General features: G+C 34.7%; 1 protein-coding gene across 3 annotated transcripts; it reads left to right on the top strand.

Moving 5' to 3' along the window:
• Positions 1-407: 407 nt before the first annotated feature.
• On the top strand, positions 408-20,013 carry LOC127858742 (uncharacterized). Of its 3 annotated transcripts, none has more exons than XM_052395986.1 (5): positions 408-1,108; positions 12,369-13,270; positions 15,441-16,404; positions 17,054-17,274; positions 18,994-20,013. In XM_052395986.1, exons 1-2 carry the CDS (start codon positions 813-815, stop codon positions 13,012-13,014), a joined length of 942 nt encoding a protein of 313 aa, XP_052251946.1. In that variant the 5' UTR covers positions 408-812; the 3' UTR covers positions 13,015-13,270; positions 15,441-16,404; positions 17,054-17,274; positions 18,994-20,013. The 3 variants fall into 3 exon arrangements, with proteins under 3 accessions (XP_052251946.1, XP_052251947.1, XP_052251945.1); XM_052395987.1 differs by having other exon boundaries at positions 12,369-15,611; positions 16,300-16,404; XM_052395985.1 differs by having other exon boundaries at positions 12,369-16,404.
• Positions 20,014-22,727: the final 2,714 nt, after the last annotated feature.

Here is a 22,727-nt window from a genome sequence, read left to right as displayed (position 1 = left end):
TATTAAATAACCTATCAATTGCAATAAATGTAACGTATATCACTAGTTGACTCTATTATGAAGCTTACTTTCAAACATCTATAATACTTAATCATAATATTAGACAATACTTAATTCTTCACAAGTAATAAATTTTGTTCTAACTTTACTTCGCAGTAGTCGGATATACTAAGGCAGATCTGTACCACCATACACTTGATATTTATTTTGGTCAAAGTTCAGAAATTAGTACATATTACAAGATTTATAGTTTGTTTTAAACAAATATGTATTTAAAACATTTAGCTGAAATTCCATACTAAGTATCACTCTATAAATAAAAAAATATTGTAAAATGTTATAAACCATATTGTAAACTGCCCATAGGCATTCACCCATAGTGTGGCTGACGTCGGACTAAACTTACATACATGTTATATTTAACTTCCTCCTCTGATTAGACCTAACCATTCAGAGTGATCGATATGAACTTCAGATGTAAACCATTACTTCTAAGGACTCGGTATTTATGAAATATCTTCTGTTTGATATTTAATTGTGGGCATATACTGGATATATGTGTTTGATGCTAAATATTTAAATCATTTCTTTGGTGTCAGGTATCTAGTGACGTATACATAGTTATAGACTGATCCAGTAAACAGTAACACTATTTATATCGTTGCTTTTCAACTCAAGAACTAATAAATTTTACTTATTATTTTCAAATCTTTGTTTTCGTACTAAAACGTTGCGAAAAACTATATCTTAACAGAAACACACTGAAGTGTATTGAATTCAACAAGGATAAATTTTTCAACTCAAATTACAAAATGGCGACAAACTCTCCCGTTGCAAAACGAGAACGTATAATTAGAGACTACATTTGCATCGGATGCCAGAAACTATATATTGAGGAAACTGCAGAGATGTATTGTGAACAGTGTAAAGAGATTTATTGTACAATGTGTGCTCGATTCCATCTTAAAATACATCCTTTACATGTCACATGTGGAAAGGAAGACATTGGATTGTTCCAAACGTGTGGAAAACACAATGATGCAAAACTTACAAAAGTTTGCAATAATCACAGCCAGCTGTGCTGTACTGAATGTTTGGTTGATCACAGGTATAAATACCATTACTTGCTGTTATTACGGTCCACATGTAAATCCAAGTAACAGAAACGTGTTTTTATCATTTATTTTTTGTGTGTAAGCTCGGCTATTTACTGTATAGTTCTGACTAGAATTCTCAAACAGTCATATATGCAGCAAAATTGCGTATTTATTAATTTATAACAACTTATTAGTCCCATTTCAATTCGTTTAATTCCATGCTAACTCATGATCTGCAAAATATCCCGTACATTAACAGAGCCTATTGGAATTTATTCCTATCAGTAGTGTTATATTTGGTTTTTAAACATCTTCATAATATATAGTTTTGTGAAACAACCATCTGTTCACTATCTTATTATTCTATTAAATAAATATGGAAATAGTAGTAATAACAATTTCTAACAGGCTGGTATATACAAAATTCTCATTTTATTGTGCTATTTGGTCTAAACGTGCTGAAAACTTCGTCCAAATTATTGATTCTTAAGGGCAGATTGCGTCTGTCTTCACGTTAATGATGAGTTTAATGTTGGTATGCATGAATCTTCAATCAAGTGTGACATTGCATTTGGAAATGTGTAATTCATACCAAACGGATAAACATAATTTCGAAAATTTCCATACAATCGCACGGGAATATTAGACTCCAAGCAGATTTATGACTTATTTATCCACTAACTAATTTTGTCGATACAAAAGTGGTATCTCTGCAACTCAGTGAATTACGGTGGCAAAGAGGTGGCATAGAGGTGATATTCACTCCTCTTTTTTTAAATTGCACTTCTCTTTTTTATCTCATGACCTCGATTTAGTAACTCGAGGCCGCGACTTACTAACTCGTGGCCACCAGTTAGGTGTGTCGTGTCCTCGAGTTACTAAGTCGAGGTCACGAGATGGAAATAGGAGGAGTTTAAAACTAAATAAAAGAGGAGTGCAATTCAAAAGAGAGAGGTGCAGTTATTAAATGAGGGGTGTATTAAACAAAAGAGGAGAGAATTTTAGCTATCTCGAAGGAACGAGTAAGTCAGCCAATCAAATTTTGCGTAACATGTGCAAATATTCTGTTATATATTCTATATAGCTGGTCAAAGTGGGCTTTAACTGTGATGATTTCTTCCCTTTGTATAAAGATCACCATGGATGACCTTACGATCAACTTGTTTCTGTCGGCCATGTTGATGGGTAAAAGTTAAATTGACATAACAAACAATTTGATTGGCTGACTTACTCGTGGCCACGAGTTAGCCAAGTCGTTCCCTCGAGATAGCTAAAATTCTCTCCACTTTTGTTCAATGCACCCTTCCTTTATTTACTGCACCTACCCTTGTTAAACTTACAGGTAAGATAATTTTACTGTCCAAAGCGGTAAGGCCACTCCAAATTGATCTGTTGGTCGTCGGATTTGCCGCACCTATTTTTTCAAAATGGAAAGAAAAAAATTAAAAAAATTACCGCTCGCATTCATTTTTTGTGTCCTTCTGTAACCATAGCGCATGTATTTTTTTAATTTGTGAAAGAAACAAAATAAACAACGTGATCTATCAGAAACGATTTTGACGCTGAATACGAATGACAAATATAGTGTTTCGTAACATTTTTAATCGATAACTGCAGACGCTAAAATGTTCGATCGTGACGACCAGAAAAAATAGCTTTCTGCGCGAGCAGTACATATTTCGCTGTCGTGGTTCTTTAACAAATTGCGGTGAAAAGTTGCTGCAGCCAACCCTTAACAATATAAACACATCTTCTACGTTCTGTGACTTATTTGAATGTGTTTGTTTACGTTCGAACTATCAGCAGATACCGTTGAAGCATGTTCAATTTCAAGCAACATCGGGAAACATGACGCAAGTTTTTTTCATACTTTTTCTTCATTAAATGGGCATATGGACGGTATTTCCCTATATGTAGGCAAATTTTTCCTATAACACACATTTAATTGAACAAAAAATAAACCTAAAATCATTAAATGCTGGTTCTAAAAATTTCACAGAGACAACGTTTTATCATTTTTAAATACATGGTTGAAGGAACATGTTTAACAGCTAGGTCCGTGTATTTCAGAAACATCAAATAAGTTCTTTGTAATGTATAAATTTATTTAAAAAAAATACAATACCGTACTAGCCATCGATAGGTCCCTTTTAAAATAAGGTAGCGACAATGGATTATATGCATGCCCTTTGTCCGACTGTCTGTCATAATCATGTTGATGATTGTCCCTCTTCAAGTGCGATTGCAATATGGTATACCTTTTCACAGCTTGCAACATGGTATACCTTTTCACAGCTTTCACTGTTTAAAACTTCAAACAAATATAAGCAGCAGTAGGTAAACATGTGTCCCTCACTTCAATGATATGGTTTACATGTATATTTCGTGGTCAAAGGTCATATGCAATTTACTCCTATAAATATGAGGTCGATATATATTCATTCTATAATACTTGATTTGAATGTAAATATAGCTGTTTTAACCTGTATCTCTTGATAATGAAATATTTTTCAATCGAATTGTGATTTTTTTTTATTCTTCGCTCTTCGCTCGCTCGAAAATTTTCCTGTTTTCAAAAGAAATATGTTTATGTTTTTTTTCGCTCGCCTCTTCAACTTTTTTTCAAAAAAATCCGTAGACCAAAAATTAATTTGGAGTGGCCTAACCACAGCTTTAAACGGGTGTATGTTTAGTTGGAGTTTTGTGTTGTATACATTGTAAAGGCAATACTAGCTTGAACAAACCCCATACCGAATAGTAATTAACGACATGCATAAAAATGCATGAACAATGTTAATCGCCTAAAAGAAATGTCACCGTTGATACTTGCAGTTTTTGTATATTCGTATTATGAATATAGTTAAACAATGCATTTCTGTGCGGCCCACATCTTTATTGTGCATGCTTTAAGTTTTTTTTATCTATTTTATGTGCCAATATTTTACATTTAACTCTGAAATAAAACTCTTAATATGTTTTTCCTTTGTTATGCTTTTGCTGAATGAAAATAATATTTGTATACATACTGATGGCCTTAGCAAGATATGTATGCACCACAAATTCGTGGAATTACATAAACATGTAAATAAATGCAAGAAAACGTGAACTACTTGTCTCTGACGGCAGAGAGAGAGAGAGAGAGAGGGAGGGGGGAGAGGGGGTGGGGAGGGAGAGGGAGAGAACTTAGGGAACATTTTTTTTCGTGTCCGGAAAATTCTAATAAAACATGTTCTTACAAATAAATGTCCTAAAATTGTAAGATACCATGAAAATATACCTCTCTTATCTAACTGGTCATGCTTGATGTAGTTTTACAGACAAATACTCCAATGTTGAACTGTGACCAAAAAGTACACATATAAGCATTGATATATTGTTGCACGGGTCTTTTATTATATATATTCAACTACAATATACTATGATGAATATGTACGTTTTTATTCAATAATCGCTGTCTTTAACAACTTCATATTTTGTTCAACACAATCTCAGCATACTTATCAATCTTCATATTTTCTTAATTTCTATTCCCTGTAATAGTGCAACGATTTGAAGAATACAATTGTCATGTTTAACATAATAAAGTTTCAAAAAATTTATTATCACCCTGGCGTATCTTTTTATATACTAAGGGAATTGGCCAACTTCGGCATACAGCGATAATAAATGTGTTTTACATTTTACAATTTACGACGAAAGCGCTCAAGGTTTTCCGCTATGATAAATACCCAAACCTCGCAGTTATGGTTTCAAATGGTTGAAACGTATGCGTTAAATTAATTAAACAGCATATGTACATGAATCTTCATGCCTTTTTATGTTAAAACAATGCATTGCTTTTGATGTTTTACCATATAGTGTATTTATTGCTGGCACAAATGATCCACCGCTAGTAATTACAATTCCTAGGTAATGAAACGGTTCACAATTTCTATTTCTTGACCTGTCCATTCTAACGTTTTGCTAATCGGCTCCCCTTTTAATAATATCATACCTTGTTTTCATTACGATCATCTTGTGTTTCAGAAAATAAAACCGCGTCTTCAACGAGTACATGAATTAGATATATATTTAATATATTGTAACTATCTATTGTTGACCGCGATTGATGACGTAATGTAAATTCCGGTTGTCAATTTAGAAACAATATACTAGTAGTTTATCTTTATTCTGAAGCTGCCTTTATATAAAGACAGTAAGAATAAATAGTGCATCGATTAGGCTGTAGTCTGGTTTAAAGTCGAATTCATCAGTTCAACTGTCATTTATTTCTGCCGTTGTTTAATACGTTCATTTATCATACATGTAAAACAACTTATTAAAGTTATGTCGCGATATAGTTATGTGGGTCTTATATGTCGCCATGTTTATGTATTGGTATGATAACTACGCTTGGCCAGCAGAGCGGATTATGCTTTTAATCAAGTATGAACTAACATAATATTTCTAATGGCTTTGCCATGCCATGTATTGTTTCTTTAAATTATTCATATATAATATTGTCATTCGCATGCACTTTATTGTTTTTCAACCGTTTTGTTACTCTTATTATATATTTTGTCGATATAGGATTATCTAGTTCGGGGTACGTCGGTTCTGTGTTTTGCCTTTTATCAAATTCATATAAGATAGCTTCGGCATCAATCGAATTAATATTTACTTCTTCCGCGAATGTACTAAAATAATCATGAAATTCGTTGAACGGTATCGTGTCTGATTTTTTGCAGTAGGTTCACGTTTGAATAATTTCCATAATTCACGGGGTGATTTCCTTATCATACTGCTCATAGGCTTGCTTAGATCAATGTTGTATGTTAGATTCGTTTTCCTACACGTATACTTGTAATTCTTGTTCATATCATTAATTTGTCCTCGTGTACGTCCAATTTTGTTTAGATTATAATCGTATAACGCTCATGTACATTGAGATTGTTAGGTTTTACATTTTCACTCTTCGTTAAACTACTTTATTTTATCAGCAAAATCTAGAACTCCCTTAATTTCAAGTTTTTTTTTTACATCATCGCTTCTATATTGCTTCATACGACACACTTTTAATGTTTTAGGCTACATGCATAAGTCATCGGGTTTATAGCGTTAAATTTTATTAATATTTTCTCTCTGACGGGCGTTTCTTGTTTGATTTATTTCTTATTTTTTAGCAGTCACATAAACAACCAAGCTATGTAATATGGATCTTTTACACCCATTATTGCTGCTTCTTCCTGTATTTGCGCGATGATGATCCGAAATATTAACTTTATGATGCTATATTCTTAAATCTTTTTCTAAAAAGAAGGGATGTAGTTGACACTTATTCGTACTTTCATTTCATCGTTCCTCAAAACGTTGTAATTCTGTTGCGCTGGTCTCTTTCCTACCATTGAGTAATTAAATGGTAATTAAATTGAATGCGTTTTCATTCCATTTAATTATTGTTTAATTATCTCCACGCTTTTAAAAGCGTGGGTATATTGTATTGGTCTCCATCTTTCTGTCCGTCCGTTCGGCCACTATCTCCCCCTACACTATTAGCAATTTAGCACTAGAACCTTGAAACTTACACACATGGTAGCTATGAGCATTTGTGCGACGGTGACGGCGACGGAATTTTGATCTGACCCCTAGGTAAAACGTTATGGGTAAATAAATGGGTAAAATGGGTAAAAAAAAACAACTCATTTTACTAACAACATGCGACGCACATGATAATAACTTTTGACCCACGGGTCAGATCAAAATTCCAAATAGTGCACCGTCGCACATATGCTCATAGCTACCATGTGTGTGAGTTTTTAAGGTTCTAGTGCTAATAGTGTAGGAGGAGATAGTGGCCGACCACGTCCACCCGAAACTTTAAAATAGGTAAAAAAAACAACTACTCATTTTACGAACAACATGCGACGCACATGATAATAACTTTTCAACCAGGGGTCAGATCAAAATTCCAATTAGTGCACCTTCGCACATATGCACATAGCTACTATGTGTGTAAGTTTCAAGGTTCTAGTGCTAATAGTGTAGGAGGAGATAGTGGACAACCACGCCCACCTAAAACTTTAAAATGAGTAAAAAAAATTTACTAACAACATGCGACGCACATGATAATAACTTTTGACCCAGGGGTCAGATCAAAATTTCAAATAGTGCACCGTCGCACATATGCTCGTAGCTACCATATGTGTAAGTTTTAAGGTTCTAGTGCTAATAGTGTAGGAGGAGATAGTGGAGAACCACGCCCACCTAAAACTTTAAAATGAGTAAAAAAAACTCATTTTACTAACAACATGCGACGCACATGATAATAACTTTTGTCCCAGGGGTCAGATCAAAATTTCAAATAGTGCACCGTCGCACATATGTTCATAGCTACCATATATTTAAGTTTCAATGTTCTAGTTCTAACAGTTTAGGAGGAGATAGTGGACAAATGGACTAATAAAGGTCAAGAACTAGAAATTGTGAACAATTTTAATTACCTTGGAATTGTGATGTCAAGTGGCGGATCGTTCGTGCCCGCAACAAATACACTATATGGCAAAGCATTAAAAGCAATGCATTCTTTGTTCAACCTAACGAAAGATATGAACGTACCCATAAATATCATGTTTAATTTATTTGACGCATATGTATCATCCATTTAAACTATAACTACGAAGTTTGGGGATCCATCAAAGCGGAAAATATTGAACGCGTTCACCGTTAACTTTGTATAAGACTATTGAACGTAAAGATGTCAACAAATTCACTATCGCTTTATGCCGAAGTTGGTCGATATCCCTTGCATATCGACAGATATGTAACAATTGGTCATCGAAAATACGGGACATTCTTAACCAAACCGGTTTCACCGATGTATGGCTATTCCCTGAATCTGTTTACAATGATCACTTTATCCCGTTATTCAAAAACAGATTACGAGACCAGTATATTACCAACTGTGATGTCAGTGTGACGTCGTGTAGCTCAATGATCCTATATAAGGAACTCAAACCAGCTTTTGAAAGATCATCGTATTTTGATATTGTTGACAACAAAAAACATAGGAACATTATTGCAAAGTTACGTTTGTCCTCTCACAAATTATCCATAGAAACAAACGGGCAGACACCAGAATATTGACAGAGATCAACGCAAATGTATATGATGTAACTTAAATGACATAGAGGATGAATTTCACTTTGTTCTTAAATGTCCCTGTTATAATTATGTTAGGAATGCATTAATTCCGAAATATTATAGAATCCGGCCAAATATGTTCAATTTTATTAAACTACTTAATAGCTCAAACAAAACTGTATTAAGAAAGCTAGCCATGTATTGTTTAACATGCTTTAAATAAGAGAAAATGTCATATATATGTAGTGTTAAATAGAAATATATTTTTACAAAAAATAAGGTCAGAAATATGTAATTATACCTATATTTGTAAACCTATATGCATAAAATTGTGTGACCACCGTGTATTAAACCCATCCATGTACCATTCTCACGAAATATGTTCACGAAACATGTTTATTTCGTGTTTATTTAGTTTATTTATTCTTTAAAATGATGTGTGTTTTTGTGCGTACTTCAACGCATGTTGTTATTTATTTATATGTGTGTTAATGACGATGAGCTTCACATGCTTAAGTCAAAAATAAACTATTCTGTTCTGTTCTGTTCTGACAACCATGCCCACCTAAAATTTTGTTTTAACATAACCTCTTCGTTTATTCACCAATTGACTTCAAATTAATACTGAACCTCTCTTATGACAACACGGTCTTTCTCGACCATTCATTACCCACCCCAGGGCCCCGCCCACTTTGGTGGTAAAGATCCCGAGCTATTTCAGCATAATTAAAATCCAAACCAGTTTGGTGGCCGAGACCCCGAGGTATTTCAGCGTAATTAAAATCCAAGCACGTTTAGTGGTCAAGATCCTGAACTATTTCGGCATAATTAAAATCCAAGCCAGTTTGGTCGTTAAGACCCCGAGCTTTTTCAGCATAATTAAAATCCAAGGCAGTTTGGTGGCCGAGACCCCGAGGTATTTCAGCGTAATTAAAATCCAAGCACGTTTAGTGGTCAAGATCCTGAACTATTTCGGCATAATTAAAATCCAAGCCAGTTTGGTGGTCAAGACCTCGAGCTTTTTCAGCATAATTCAAATCTATTTCGGCATAATTAAAATCCAAGCCAGTTAGGTTGTCAAGATCCCGAAATTTTTCGGCATAATTAAAATCACAGCCATTTTGGTGTTCAAGACTCTGTCAAGACATCATAATTAAAATCCATGCCAGTTTAGTGGTCAAGACCCCGAGCTATTTCAGCAATATTAAAATCCAAGCCAGTTTGGTGGTCAAAACTCCCGAGCTATTTTAGAATAATAAAAATCAAAGCCAATACGGCGGTCATTACCCCGAGCTATTTCAGCATAATTAAAATTCAAGCCATTTTGGTGGTCAAGACCCCGAGCTATTTCAGTATAATTAAAGTCCAAGCCAATTTGGTGGTCGAGACCCTGAGCTATTTCAGCATTATGAAAATCCAGGCCAGTTCGGTGGTCAAGACCCCGAGCTATTTCAGAAATATAAAATCCAAGCCAGTTTGATGTTCGAGACCCCGAACTATTTCAGCATAATTAAAATACAAGCCAGTTAGCAGGTCAAGACCCCGAGCTATTTCAGCATAATTAAAATCCAAGCCAGTTTGGTGGTCGAGACCACGAGTTATTCAGCATATTTAAATTCCAATCCAGTTTGTTGGTTAAGACCCTGAGCTATTTCAGCATAATTAAAATACAATCTAGTTTGGTGGTCAAGACCTCCAGCTATTTTAGCATAATTAAAGTAAAAGCCAGTTTGGGGGTCAAGAACCCGAGTTATTTCGGCATAATTAATATCCAAGCCAGTTAGGTTGTCAACATCACGAACTATTTCGACATAATTAAAATCCAAGCCAGTTTAGTGGTCAGTGCACTATTTGGAATTTTGATCTGACCCCTGGGTCAAAAGTTTTGGGTGTTGGGGTGGGTCCGGGTCAGAGATTTTCACTCATTTTACTAACAACATGCGGCGTGGGGATACGCATCGCGCGTTGCCACTATCTCCTCCTACACTATTAACATAAGAACCTTGAAACTTTCACACATGGTAGCTATGAGCATATGTGCGACAGTGCACTATTTGGAATTTCGATCTGACTACTGGGTCAAAAGTTATGGGGTTTGGGGTGGGGCCGGGTCAGAGATTTTCACTCATTTTTGTAGGTTAAGTTACATTAACTTCTTCATTTCTACACAGATTTACGTCAAATTGATACTGAACATCTCCTATGACAAGTCGGTCAATCTCAACTATGCATGACCCCATTACCAACCCTGGGGCGCCCCGTCCACATGGACCACGCCCACCCAAAATTTTGTTTTAACATAACTTCTTCGTTTATTCACTAATTGACTTCAAATTAATACTGAACATCTCTTATGACAACACGGTCTATCTCGACCATCCATGTCCACATTATCCACCCCAGGGCCCCGCCCACATAGGCCACACCCACCCAAAATTGCCTTTTACTATAACTTCTTCATTTCTACACCGATTCACTTCTAATTGATACTGAACTTTTCTTATGACAATACGGTTAATCTCAACTATGCATGGCCCCATAACCAACCTTGGGGCGCTCCGCCCACATAGACCAGCCCACCCAAAATTTTGTTTAAACATAACTTCTTATTTATTCACCAATTGACTTCAAATAAATACGGAACATCTCTTATGACAACACGGTCTATCTCGACCATCCATGTGCTCATTACCCACCACGGGGCCCCACCAACATAGGCCTTGCCCACCCAAAATTGCCTTTTATTATAACATCCATGCGGCGTGGGGATACGCGTCGGCCTCTGCGCGCCATTTCTAGTTTGAGTTGCAATGCTATGAGGTTAAATTTTATTTACACTTAAATGTATTATAAATATTGCTAGGCCAAGTGTGAGGTTGAGCGCTCTTAAACCGGTTTAAACCCCCAATGCTTTGCATTGACCGTTCCAAGGCGGTGACCCCAGCTTTATTCTTATATGTGTTTATGTTGTTTTGTATTGTGCTGTTTTGTTCTGTTTTGGAAATCGTTCATTTTCCTTAAATAAAGGACCAACTAATTGTATATAATGGGAATGCAATACTGCTCCAGCAGCTGGAGTTTCACTTCTTTATATTATGATATGTTTAAATTTTTCTTCTTGTTAAGGATGCTTATAGTTCGAAAATTCTCCCACTATGATATCAAGATCAGAGTTTGAATCAATTTGTGATAACACCGTTTATTCCACATCCATGATACATCACGCAGGGCGCATGATAAGACAATATTGTGAAATTGTTTTCGGTAAAAACTAAAATATAATTGAAATTGGTACGCGCAGTAAATAAATAATCAACTAAACTTTCAACATTATGTGTTCAGCACGTAATTTAACCTTTATTGTGTTCGTTATGTTACCGTCCGTTCACTATACAAATATCGTTAGCTTTGCATATATCTAACAGGTAGTATCCAAATCGATAAACAAACGGTCACCAGTTGAGCGTGGGATAAGGGTTTAAACATCTGGGTCAATATCAAATTCCGTATTGCTTATATATCTATAATTTTCGATGAAATCGGCTTTATCGTTCCTTTGGTTGGATTTTTTTTATATCATCTTAAATTGTTTGAAAAATGTCAAATTTATTGATTGTTCGATTCATATTATTAAACAGGCACCAACCATTAAAATGCTAATTTATAAAAGCATAAAGACTCATTATTTGAAATCAATTAAACAAAACAGGTTTTCTCATCTTACTAGTTTTCTTACAAATATCATTTCAACTGCATACATACGTAAAGCTATCGTGTGAAAACCTGTATCGTGCATACATCTTTATAAACCAATGTGTTGCCGGTCAACTGATATCTTGTATTATCAGCCAGGTTTTATTACCGTCATCCGGTTTAAAAAAATAAAAGGATGTGATATGTCACGGTATTACTGCACATACCAGTAATACAAATTCGGATAAAATGCTGTCAAAAATGAAGAGTAATTAAACGAAGAGAAAAAGCTGGTGTGCGAAAAATTAGAGTAACACGAATCAATTATTTTGGCTCAACTAGAGGTTATTCGGAAATTTTGAGTGACCGAAAACCTAGTTATTACCGTTGTCAACAGCTAAACATAAGAACCATTCGCGACACTAAATGTACTTTTTAATTGTACTGTTTTTGTTTCAGACTGTGTGGTGACATAACGAACATTTCTAAGTCAGTTAAAAAGCTACTAGATTTGCATCAACTTCAAGATATTCTCGACAAAATAAGGATTCTTCAAGACATTCGTGGACAGCAATTAAAAGTTAATGAATTGGATCAAGAAATAGATGCATGTATAACACAATTTGAAAATAACCCTTTGACAGAAAGCAGTGGACATGAGCAAACCATGCAAAGCGTGCGTCTGAAAATTAATGTCATTTTAACTTATTTTAAAACTTCGCTTGATCAAACATATGACCCGCTTATAAAGCTACACGTATCTGACAGGATTGATATTGATAACTGCCTTATGTTTCAAAAGGAATTGAATAACATTTTGAATTTAAAACAATTGCATGATAAAGACAATCAGACTTGCCTAGACACAATTCAACAGTCAAAAATCTTTCTTAAAGACTATTTTCCAGACCTCGTATTCACTTATTTTAACTGCGGGAATATGATTTTATCAGATAATTGGTTATTCAGCTACAATATCTCAGCTATCTGTACTTTTCCTGATGGTTGGATGATTGTGGCAGACAGAAGCCAAACAAACGTAAAGCTGCTCGACAATCAATTTAATATCGTCAGTCGCTGTGATGTGTCTGCTATGCCACGTTAAATGTGTCGAATCACTACTAGCACAGTGGCTGTGACTGTAGGTGGAGACAGTACTAACATTAATGAAGTCCAGTTTATCGAAATCCGCAATTGGCAGCTAAAGATGGTCAGGAATATAAATTTACAACATGAATGTATTGGTATTGCCTACCACCAGTACCACCTGTATGTCGCATCGGGCACTGCACTTTATAGGCACACGCTGAATGGTAATCTGGTTCGCACGTTGTACGATGATCCGTCAGGTAAAAAAACAGGTAAGAATCATTCAGCATTTACACTGTTAGCATAACCATTAAATATTGTTAGGTAATTTAGAACGATATAGACGTGAAATGTGTAGTTGCTGATGTTCTAAATATATTAATACAATAGATCAGAACTATTTCAAAAGATATCTTAAACCGCAGTTAATATATAAAAAATGTAATTTTTTTCAATTTTGTCTTTAATTTTGAAGACATAAACAATTAAGCTGGATTATATCATATCTATTATTGATTTCTCAACTTTATTAACCTTCATATGAGTGGCTTGATGATAAGTTCTGTTTCTTCTATTAAAAAATCCAATTAATATCATTGGTGAGTGCTATGGGAAAACATATATGTTTTTTTTTAAATAAAATAATTATTTTATTTTTGTCAATAAAGAATAATGTATTAGGCAATACATCCAAGCTATTTTTTTTGGTACTTTAAATTATTTGTTTTCCGTACAGACATACCAATGATCTTTAATGTTGAGATATTAAATTTGGATATACTAACGTAGATCTTTCAATCAGTTTAAGATTTATAATTAAGTCAATTATTAATATATTATTGCTGATGAAACAATACAAAATATTTACAGATCGTACGTTCTTAGTAATATTTAGAGATAATGAAATACATGATAAAAAATAACGTGTAATTTACTATCCTGCTTACAAAATATTTTAAAGATGGCTGGTATTAGTGTAAATACAGATTGTAGTCACGTTAAGTCGAAATAACACTTGTTTCATCTCCAAATGTATATGCAGAAATGATCGTTGTTGAAATAATTAACTTCTGTTACATTAAAAAAACTGCAATTATTCCAAGTATACATCTTCGTAATTCGATCTGTTTTTTTTCACTGTGCATTACTTATCATTACTGAGATACACAGCTCTACATAGCAAGCTTTGTACAATAGAGTGTACATCTTGTCAACAATCGCACACTTGCATAACTTTTATTTTATCTGATCCGCTTACCAATTTTCTTATCAGAAAAAATATGATCCTCTTGTAAGTATTAAGTCAATGGTTGATAAGATTTAAATCAAAGTGAACATAGATTAAATGTTCCGTTGGTGTACTTTTCTCTTTAAATTTTGAACTATTTTCAGTACCTTACTTTATAATGAATTCTAGGCTAGGTGTGTCTCTTTGTAATCATGTAATCCTGTTTAAGCCCAAAAACTTTACGTATGTAATACGCTCGCGATCTGAAGGAATTATATAAACTATTTCAATAAAGATTTGATGTAATTCACGTCCAATCTGGACCGCGGTATAACCTTTAAACATGTGTACATTATCTAGACCTCCACACAGAGATATGACGCATTTTCATACTGTTTTCTTGATATTTAAAACATATGAAAAACCATGTATGTAATAATAAACAAACATGTGTTTGTATTTAAATGAGCTATTTGTTCACTTACCACACACGCCAATGTTGCTATGTTTGTTCCATTGTATAAGCTAAACGTGTACGATAAAACATATCTTATCATCTAAAAACAAATATTAAATTCACATATTTTCCTCATTCATCGTCTTTATTCTGTGTTTGTTTAAGATGATAGAGAATCGGTTTTATTGTGCAGTCTGCTGGTAATGAGCATACTTGGATCACGTATGGCACTTGGATAACAGAGAAAAACAAAAGCCACGCGCGAAAATACGTTCATTATTTTTTTAAATGTGTATCCTTTATATTAGTTTTGAGATACGGTACATGGTCAGGATGATAGAAATTATATCATGTTGTCTTATGAAGGAAAAGGTAATGTATATACATGTATTTGCAATAAATGAGAAAATTCCATCGGAAAACAGCATAAATTGAATTATCAGTAATTATTTCTATACAATAAACATACTTCGAAATATAGCAATACCGGTACAGCGTTTGCTATTCCACCATGTAGAGTAATTTCGGTGCTTCAAAACGTAAGTTTTGACTAAACTAACTGTAACTAAACGAAATATGAACGAAGATAGAGCATGTTTCAATAGCCGGTATGCATGATGTTGTTGACAATTCGATTCCCAATCAAGTGAATGTCGGATAACGGAAACTCTAAGCAAATTGGGCACTCTGATATCCGAGTAATTCTTTTTAAAATGCGTTTTTGTTACTATTATGACCAATGTTTTTGCTATTCCAGGATGTAGAATAAGTTCTGTGCTTTAAGAACTGAAATTTTGATAGTATTCAATGAAATATGAACGAAGACAAATCTGGCGCTGATGTGTAGTAGACCGGCGATAGTACCAGTGTGGTAACAAGAAAGCAGGCATCGAGGGAAATGTATATAAGCTTCAACGTTACAATCGACGTAAGAAAAATAAATTGAAACTGAACCCTTAAGGGGTCAGATTTAAATGCCCAATATGTGCCTTCTTTGAATACGCCCTGACAAACAAAATCATGCTCATATTCAAAAGGGATAAGAAAAATGAAGCAAATTTTCGATCAATCGTTTTTCATTTACGTCAGTATAGACAAGTATTGCCTGCATACTATAGCAGTATTAAAAAATGCATTTCTAGTGCACTAACAATTGTGTGTCATATCTGTTTTCGGATAATCGGGCACAGAAGTGCCATTGTCATTTAGGTGATTGGCTTAAAAAATGTTCATACAAATGTGGCATTGGACTTTTAAACATTTGAATTTCCTCAAATACATCAGTTAACTACAAATTTAACATGTCACATTTATAGAAATATTGATCTTTTATTTCGTATTGTAGAAAAGTTCTTTGACTAATTTCTAAGTATGTTTTTATATATGCACTGATCATCCACTTCATGCTGATTTTCGATGGAATTATACCGTCTTTTATCATAAAGTCAACCGTTTTCCCGCGATTTTCTTTCTTCTCAAAACAAAGTGTTATCATTAATCGGTCAAAAAAGGTCCGTGCATGAAAAATTAATAAATCAATCTTTCTGTTGTTTGTTTTAAATATATTTATTATTACTACCGCTGCACCGGATTGGCGTTCCTAATGCGTTCCTAAGGCGATCCAGCACGTGTTTGAATCTATGATGACGCCGTGAAGTCCTCTTGAAAATGCATGGAGCCGCCTGACAAACGTCAATAACACCGACGGTGGCGACCTTACGGTGAGTACTTCGGACATATTAAAAGTAATCTCAGAGAGGCTGGGTTTTTATGGAACGCCAAATGATTCTCCATTAGAACGCCATAAACACAAAAGCAACGCAGCGCCACCGCAATTGTTTAGATTGTATATTGTATATCTTTAAGGAAGTTCAAACGCTAAAAAACGTTGTATTGACGCAGTAACGGCGCCGATGATCGATTGTTAAGACATACCATATCTGGTGCGGATCGACCGGTCCCAAACCACTAGTAAAGCAACGTCCTTGACAACAAATCGGACCTTCTCGGTCCAGTGAGAATCTGATTTACCATTATCCTTGTACGAAAATGAATGTGTGGTTAATATCTTATCCACGCCTCCATAGTTTGATATTGCTGTTGGCTATGATCGCTGATACCCTGCTTTCTTTTTTGACTTGACTGAGCATTCTGTGAGTTTGCTTCTGCAAGTAGACTCTGATCACGACCCGAGCTACTCTAATGAGATGGCGCTTTTATCATGTTTGCTCTTAAACGCCACCGATCCCTAGGCTATACCATAGAACTAAAATAGTCACTGTATTTACAATTAAATGATGTCGTCACAACTTGAAGCGCAGATATTAATTGAAACTTCTGAAAAATTAATACACAGTTGTATACACGCAGCGGTCGCTGTATGGTCGTAGAACAATCGGAATGCTTACGTAAAGGTCGCAGTAAAGCTGGAAAAGACGCGTCAATAACGTGGAGAGGACTCCGTGACAATTCCGATGTACGCATGGACGCTTAGAGATTGCAGTATGAACGTAGTGAATACGCATAGGACGTCGTGGGCACGCCGCGTACAGATACAACAGACAGCAGGATCCCTGGCGCAATAGTTTACGGTATTTAGACTCTTAAGAAAACATGCATTTGCGCTTGTTTGGCAAATTTAACGGAAACAATAGAAAATAGAATTCCAAATTATAATGCATTTCGTTCGCTTGACAATTTGTTCAATTTTAAACGAGTAAATATCTGCTTCCTGTTATTTGGCTATTTACACCTAATATGTTTCTTCCATTTTGGGCATTTCCAGTGCAAAGTTGAACCAAGTCTTCTCCTTGTATGTGAATGTCCGTTTTAACTACACCAACCGAAGAGCTTTAAATAATTGTTAGAAAATGCCCCAACGTAGAGGCTCTATCCACGGACTTCTGAATCAAAGCACTGCTTTGACATCACAAGTCGGAATACTCTCTTACATGTCCTTGTTTTTTTGTTACTTAATATAAATGAATATAATGCAATTTCAACAAAAATAAAAATCATTTTACAAGATGTTTTATCCCGTTTAAATTTTCATTACTAAGGATGGCCATGGTCTTTTCAATATAATACCGTCTGCATCAGCAATTTTATTTTGCATTGAACGTACAGTATTTAAGTACGTATTTCGCAAAGATCCTCTCAAGTTAATAGTTGGGTTTATCATCAGTGTTTTGATTAGTATTCCCGTTCAAGGACTAACAAACAAACTGGAAAAATGACTAATTAAAACTCTCATAGATTATAAATTGTGCAACATTCTTGTACATTATAAGGAAACAAACAAATTACACAAACGTTATTTGAAATATTAACACTACAGTTACGTGAATTGATAATCGTTAATTATGCTTTTGTAGACTATCAGTTTATTAAAGTTAACTTTACCGAAATATCTGGGGTATTGGCTGTTCGAAATTTTTTGTTTAATTTGTTGTTTTACTGTTAGTGCTCATTCAGCTAATACCGCTTACACCCAGTCATTCCATCTCAAATTTCTCTTGCGTGCATGTTCTGTAACATGACCATAACTTGTTTTCCCTATATATATATATATATATATATATATATATATATATATATATATATATATATATATATATATATATATATATATATATATATATATATATATATATATATATATATATATATATATATATATATATAATGATAATACTATGGGCTTCCCTCCTTTGTAGATAACAGTTCGTCTTTTTAAATATGATATAACAATAAATTTAGCCTGTCTTTGTGGACATAAAGACAAAAGTATATTCAGTTTACTAATGTAATTGTTGTTCGTCGGCTCAGATGATATATCTGCCAAGTGCATGCGCCGTAAATCATTGTAAGTATCACATTCAAACAGAAAGTGTACTACATCTTCTATACGATCACCCTGGCACAATCTACAAGTCCTCTAAAGGTTCTCCTACAAATCGTCTAGTTTCAACCCTTAATGGCAGTATACCCATTTTGAATTGACACAACATTGATCATTCATTATTTTAAGGTTAAGTTCAATGTATTCCTTTGTCTTAAATGTACTCATACAAATATCTGTAAGTCCTTAATTTGGGATCATGCTGGATATCCTGGCTCCAATTATTGGCATAAGATGAGTCTGATATTTTAATTGTGAAAGATTTACCTCTGCTTTATTATCGTAATTGTTTAAGAAACCGATCGTACTGAATGTCTCATTCAAATCTTTTGTCAAATTATGTTTTCCGTGTGGCTATTATAGTCAGCAATAAACAATTTCTTGGTGATTCTGTGACGTCCATTTGCAGGAGCTTGTTCCAGTACCGTAGCATGGAACGCCAACATCGGTATACACTTGGAATCCATCCGGTGTCTCCGATCATTCCGAGAACTGGAGTGAAACGGTGAACGCCGAAAAAATATCGCATGGCTCTGTTTTTGCCGTTGTCAATTGGTTGACACTGTTTATAATCCAAAACTGAAGATCAGTTATCAATAATCGGTAAGACACGAAGCTGTATAGTTAATCAAACTTTGTGAAACTCAAGTCCTTTAGGTGATGCACTTTTAAATAATTCCACCCAGTGCGCGTCCAGCTGCTTTACCTTGAATGTCACAATTATGGGACTTTTGGGAATCAGTGCTTGTGTCTGTCTGTGTGAATGTCCTGATGTTCGTCTTTGCTGGACGTCTGTCTTAGCCATAAATGTACAAAATAGTTATTGCCCTTTAAAAAGCATGACACAAATGAAAACCATAAAGAAGACAACGAGTAACCTGTACACAATCTCCGCTGCCTGAAAAGTCAAGGTCAAACTTATAGATCAAATGTCACATTTTAAAACAAATGTGCAATCTACTATTACTACTACTTTATTTACTACTACTATTTCTACTACCACCACCACCACAACAACAACCACTGCTACTACTACTGCTACTGCTACTGCTACTTCTACTACTACTACTACTACTACTACTACTACTACTACTACTACTACTACTACTACTACTACTACTACTACTACTACTACTACTTCTACGACTATGACTACGACTGCGACTACTACTACTACTACTACTACTTCTACTACTACTACTACTACTACTACTACTACTACTACTACTACTACTACTACTACTACTACTACTACTACTACTACTACTACTACTACTACTACTACTATTACTACTACTTCTACTACTACTACTACTACTACTACTACTACTACTACTACTACTACTACTACTACTACTACTACTACTACTACTACTACTACTACTACTACTACTACTACTACTACTACTACTACTACTACTACTACTACTACTACTACTACTACTACTACTACTACTACTTCTACTACTACTACTACTACTACTACTACTACTACTTTTACTACTACTACTACTACTACTATTACTACTACTACTACTACTACTACTACTACTACTACTACTACTACTACTACTACTACTTCTACTACTACTACTACTACTACTACTACTACTACTACTACTACTACTACTACTACTACTACTACTACTACTACTACTACTACTACTACTACTACTGCTGCTACTACTACTACTACTACTACTACTACTACTACTACTACTACTACTACTACTACTACTACTACTACCAAGCGGCCAACTACACGAACAACGTAACAGAACAAGCGGCGTTCTCTTGCTGGGGACGCTGTAGCGGAACGCTATGTGGACAATCATTGTATCAGACAAGCGTCGAAGGCGCGTTTATTGCACCGGAACTCGTACCTGGACAAAAGGGCCCAGACTTCTTCTTGCAGATTGTGCCAGCAGGAACTCAACTGAAGGCTTCGCGTTCTCGTTCTACTGCTATCGTAAACAACGTTATTAGTCGACCTGTTCAACCAGAAGAAATCCGACATTTTCACCGATCAGTTTAAATGTTCTGAATGTGCAATGAGAAAGTTCTGTTTAAAAAACGAAATATATATGACATTGAACGTTAACAATCATATTTTTGAGAGGAAATAACTTTATTCAAAAACATAAGTTGATGAAAACATATATGTAATAATTCCATAGGTAAAGGTTTGACAGTGGTTTGTTTAAAAAAAGCCATCTGTGTCTCGATTTTGTTTTATGTTTAGAGAGATGGATATATAAAATTTCAAAGAAACTAGTCTAGTATTATTTCAATAAAAACCGAATCCGAACTTTTCAGTGAGGAATCAAACTGGAGTTAACTCGACTTAAACCGAAAATGCATGTAATTGAAATTTTCGGACATCTGTAGTTTTGTCAAAAAAGATATATATATGTACAGACATTTATATGCATGTTTATTTTTGGTGTTTAATATGAAGAAGGGTAATAAACCAGAAATGTACATGGGTAATATTTTTGCAAATATCCTTGCTATACTTATTATTCAAATAAACAACCATTTAACAGTTTTTAAGTGAAATAACAAGATAATGAAAACTGACACAGATAGACGTGGAATAACACAACATTTAATGTAGCTAGAGGCGTGACTCTTTTACACGGGTTGACTAATAACAATCTTTTCAGCTACGTGCAATTACGAAGTTTAAAATTGATGTATTTAGGTATGTTAAATGAATGTTATCAAACAAGATTACCATAAGGACAATCATTAAACAGGAATAATGTACAGTATACAAGCAAATAATACCACATACGCTGAGTTATGTTTCCTTTTCACTGTCGTCTTCCTTTAAACAATATATTCATTAATGAAGTTTAAAGTCAAGAAGATTTTAAAAAACATCACATTCTCCGTAAATTAAACAAAATAGCTCCCGCCCCGGTCGATTATTCTACAAATTATAGTGTTTTCATTATTATTTTTGAATGAGTCAACGAACAAGCATAATAAGTATAATAAGTTTGTTTAATATCCAATGAATCGATTTCTGCGCGAAAAATAGAAAAAAATGCTTTTATTTATAGTTGCAAACGACGACTGTCAAGAGGGGCTTACCCTGATGGAGTTCATGCTCCAATGAGCTAGACAGTGCAGTTGTAAAGTTTTACCCGGGCATATATAAAATAGGTGTATATAAATTCGTTCAAGTAAAGAGTAATCAACTGACTTCAATAAAGTGTTCAAAGAGTAATGTATTCATTGTACATGCATTTGAAACTACAGCCACTTATACCCATTTTTGACGATGCTGCTTCAGCGAAGCAGCTCGTCTAAGTTATCATACCATTAAAAAAATCTTCATAATGGCGACCTATGTAAAAGACCGAGCCAGACCGATTGAGTAAGCTAAATTTTCTCAATCGGCATACCTCGCTGATTATCATTGATAAAGGTAAAGGCAGCTTGGTTCCCGTCCTCTTTCAAATGTATCGAGAGGTTCGGGACAGGAACCAGACACGAAACTGCCAGGTGGCACTTCAAACGTTGTGACTCTGGGAAAACCCCCAAATGTAGTTTTTTTTAGATTTGATCGAGAATGTAACCCGCCTCCCAGTTTCGCTGAATGGGTCAAGTTCCCCACGGCTACTACTTCCCCGTGTCCCCAATTTTTTTTCCTACCCAAAATTTTTCGTACCAATTTTTGTTTTTACCCAATTTATTTTCGTACCCAAATTTGTTTGTACCCAATATTTTTTCGTACCCAAATTTTTTTTCCATATTTTTTTCGTTCCTAAAATTTATGTACCCAAATTTTTTATTTTACCCAAATTTTCGTACCCACATAAACAATTGTGGTAGATAAACTTAAATTGATGCTTTTATATCCATCCTCTTCAAAAGCATCGTCACACCAGTACTGTCAGTACTTTGATTAGAGATGCGGCGCAACATTGTTTGCGTGGAAATTTTATTTGAAATTTGATTGAAAATGGGTGGGGGTTAAGAAAACTCCCGCTAGCCTTGCCGGGTTTAAATTGTTTCCGACGTATTAAATGTAGAGCACCAAAAGGAAGTTTTCTATTTTGATAATTTGCGCTTCGTGAGACTGGAGAGTAATGTAGAAGATAGAACCGAGGAAGAACAGAAACCGTTACAAGA

Source organism: Dreissena polymorpha, chromosome 14 (genome assembly GCF_020536995.1).
Source record: "Dreissena polymorpha isolate Duluth1 chromosome 14, UMN_Dpol_1.0, whole genome shotgun sequence".
NCBI lineage: Eukaryota > Metazoa > Mollusca > Bivalvia > Myida > Dreissenidae > Dreissena > Dreissena polymorpha.
Note: the sequence above shows the minus strand (reverse complement) of the source record. Positions and strands in the feature narration are given on the sequence as shown.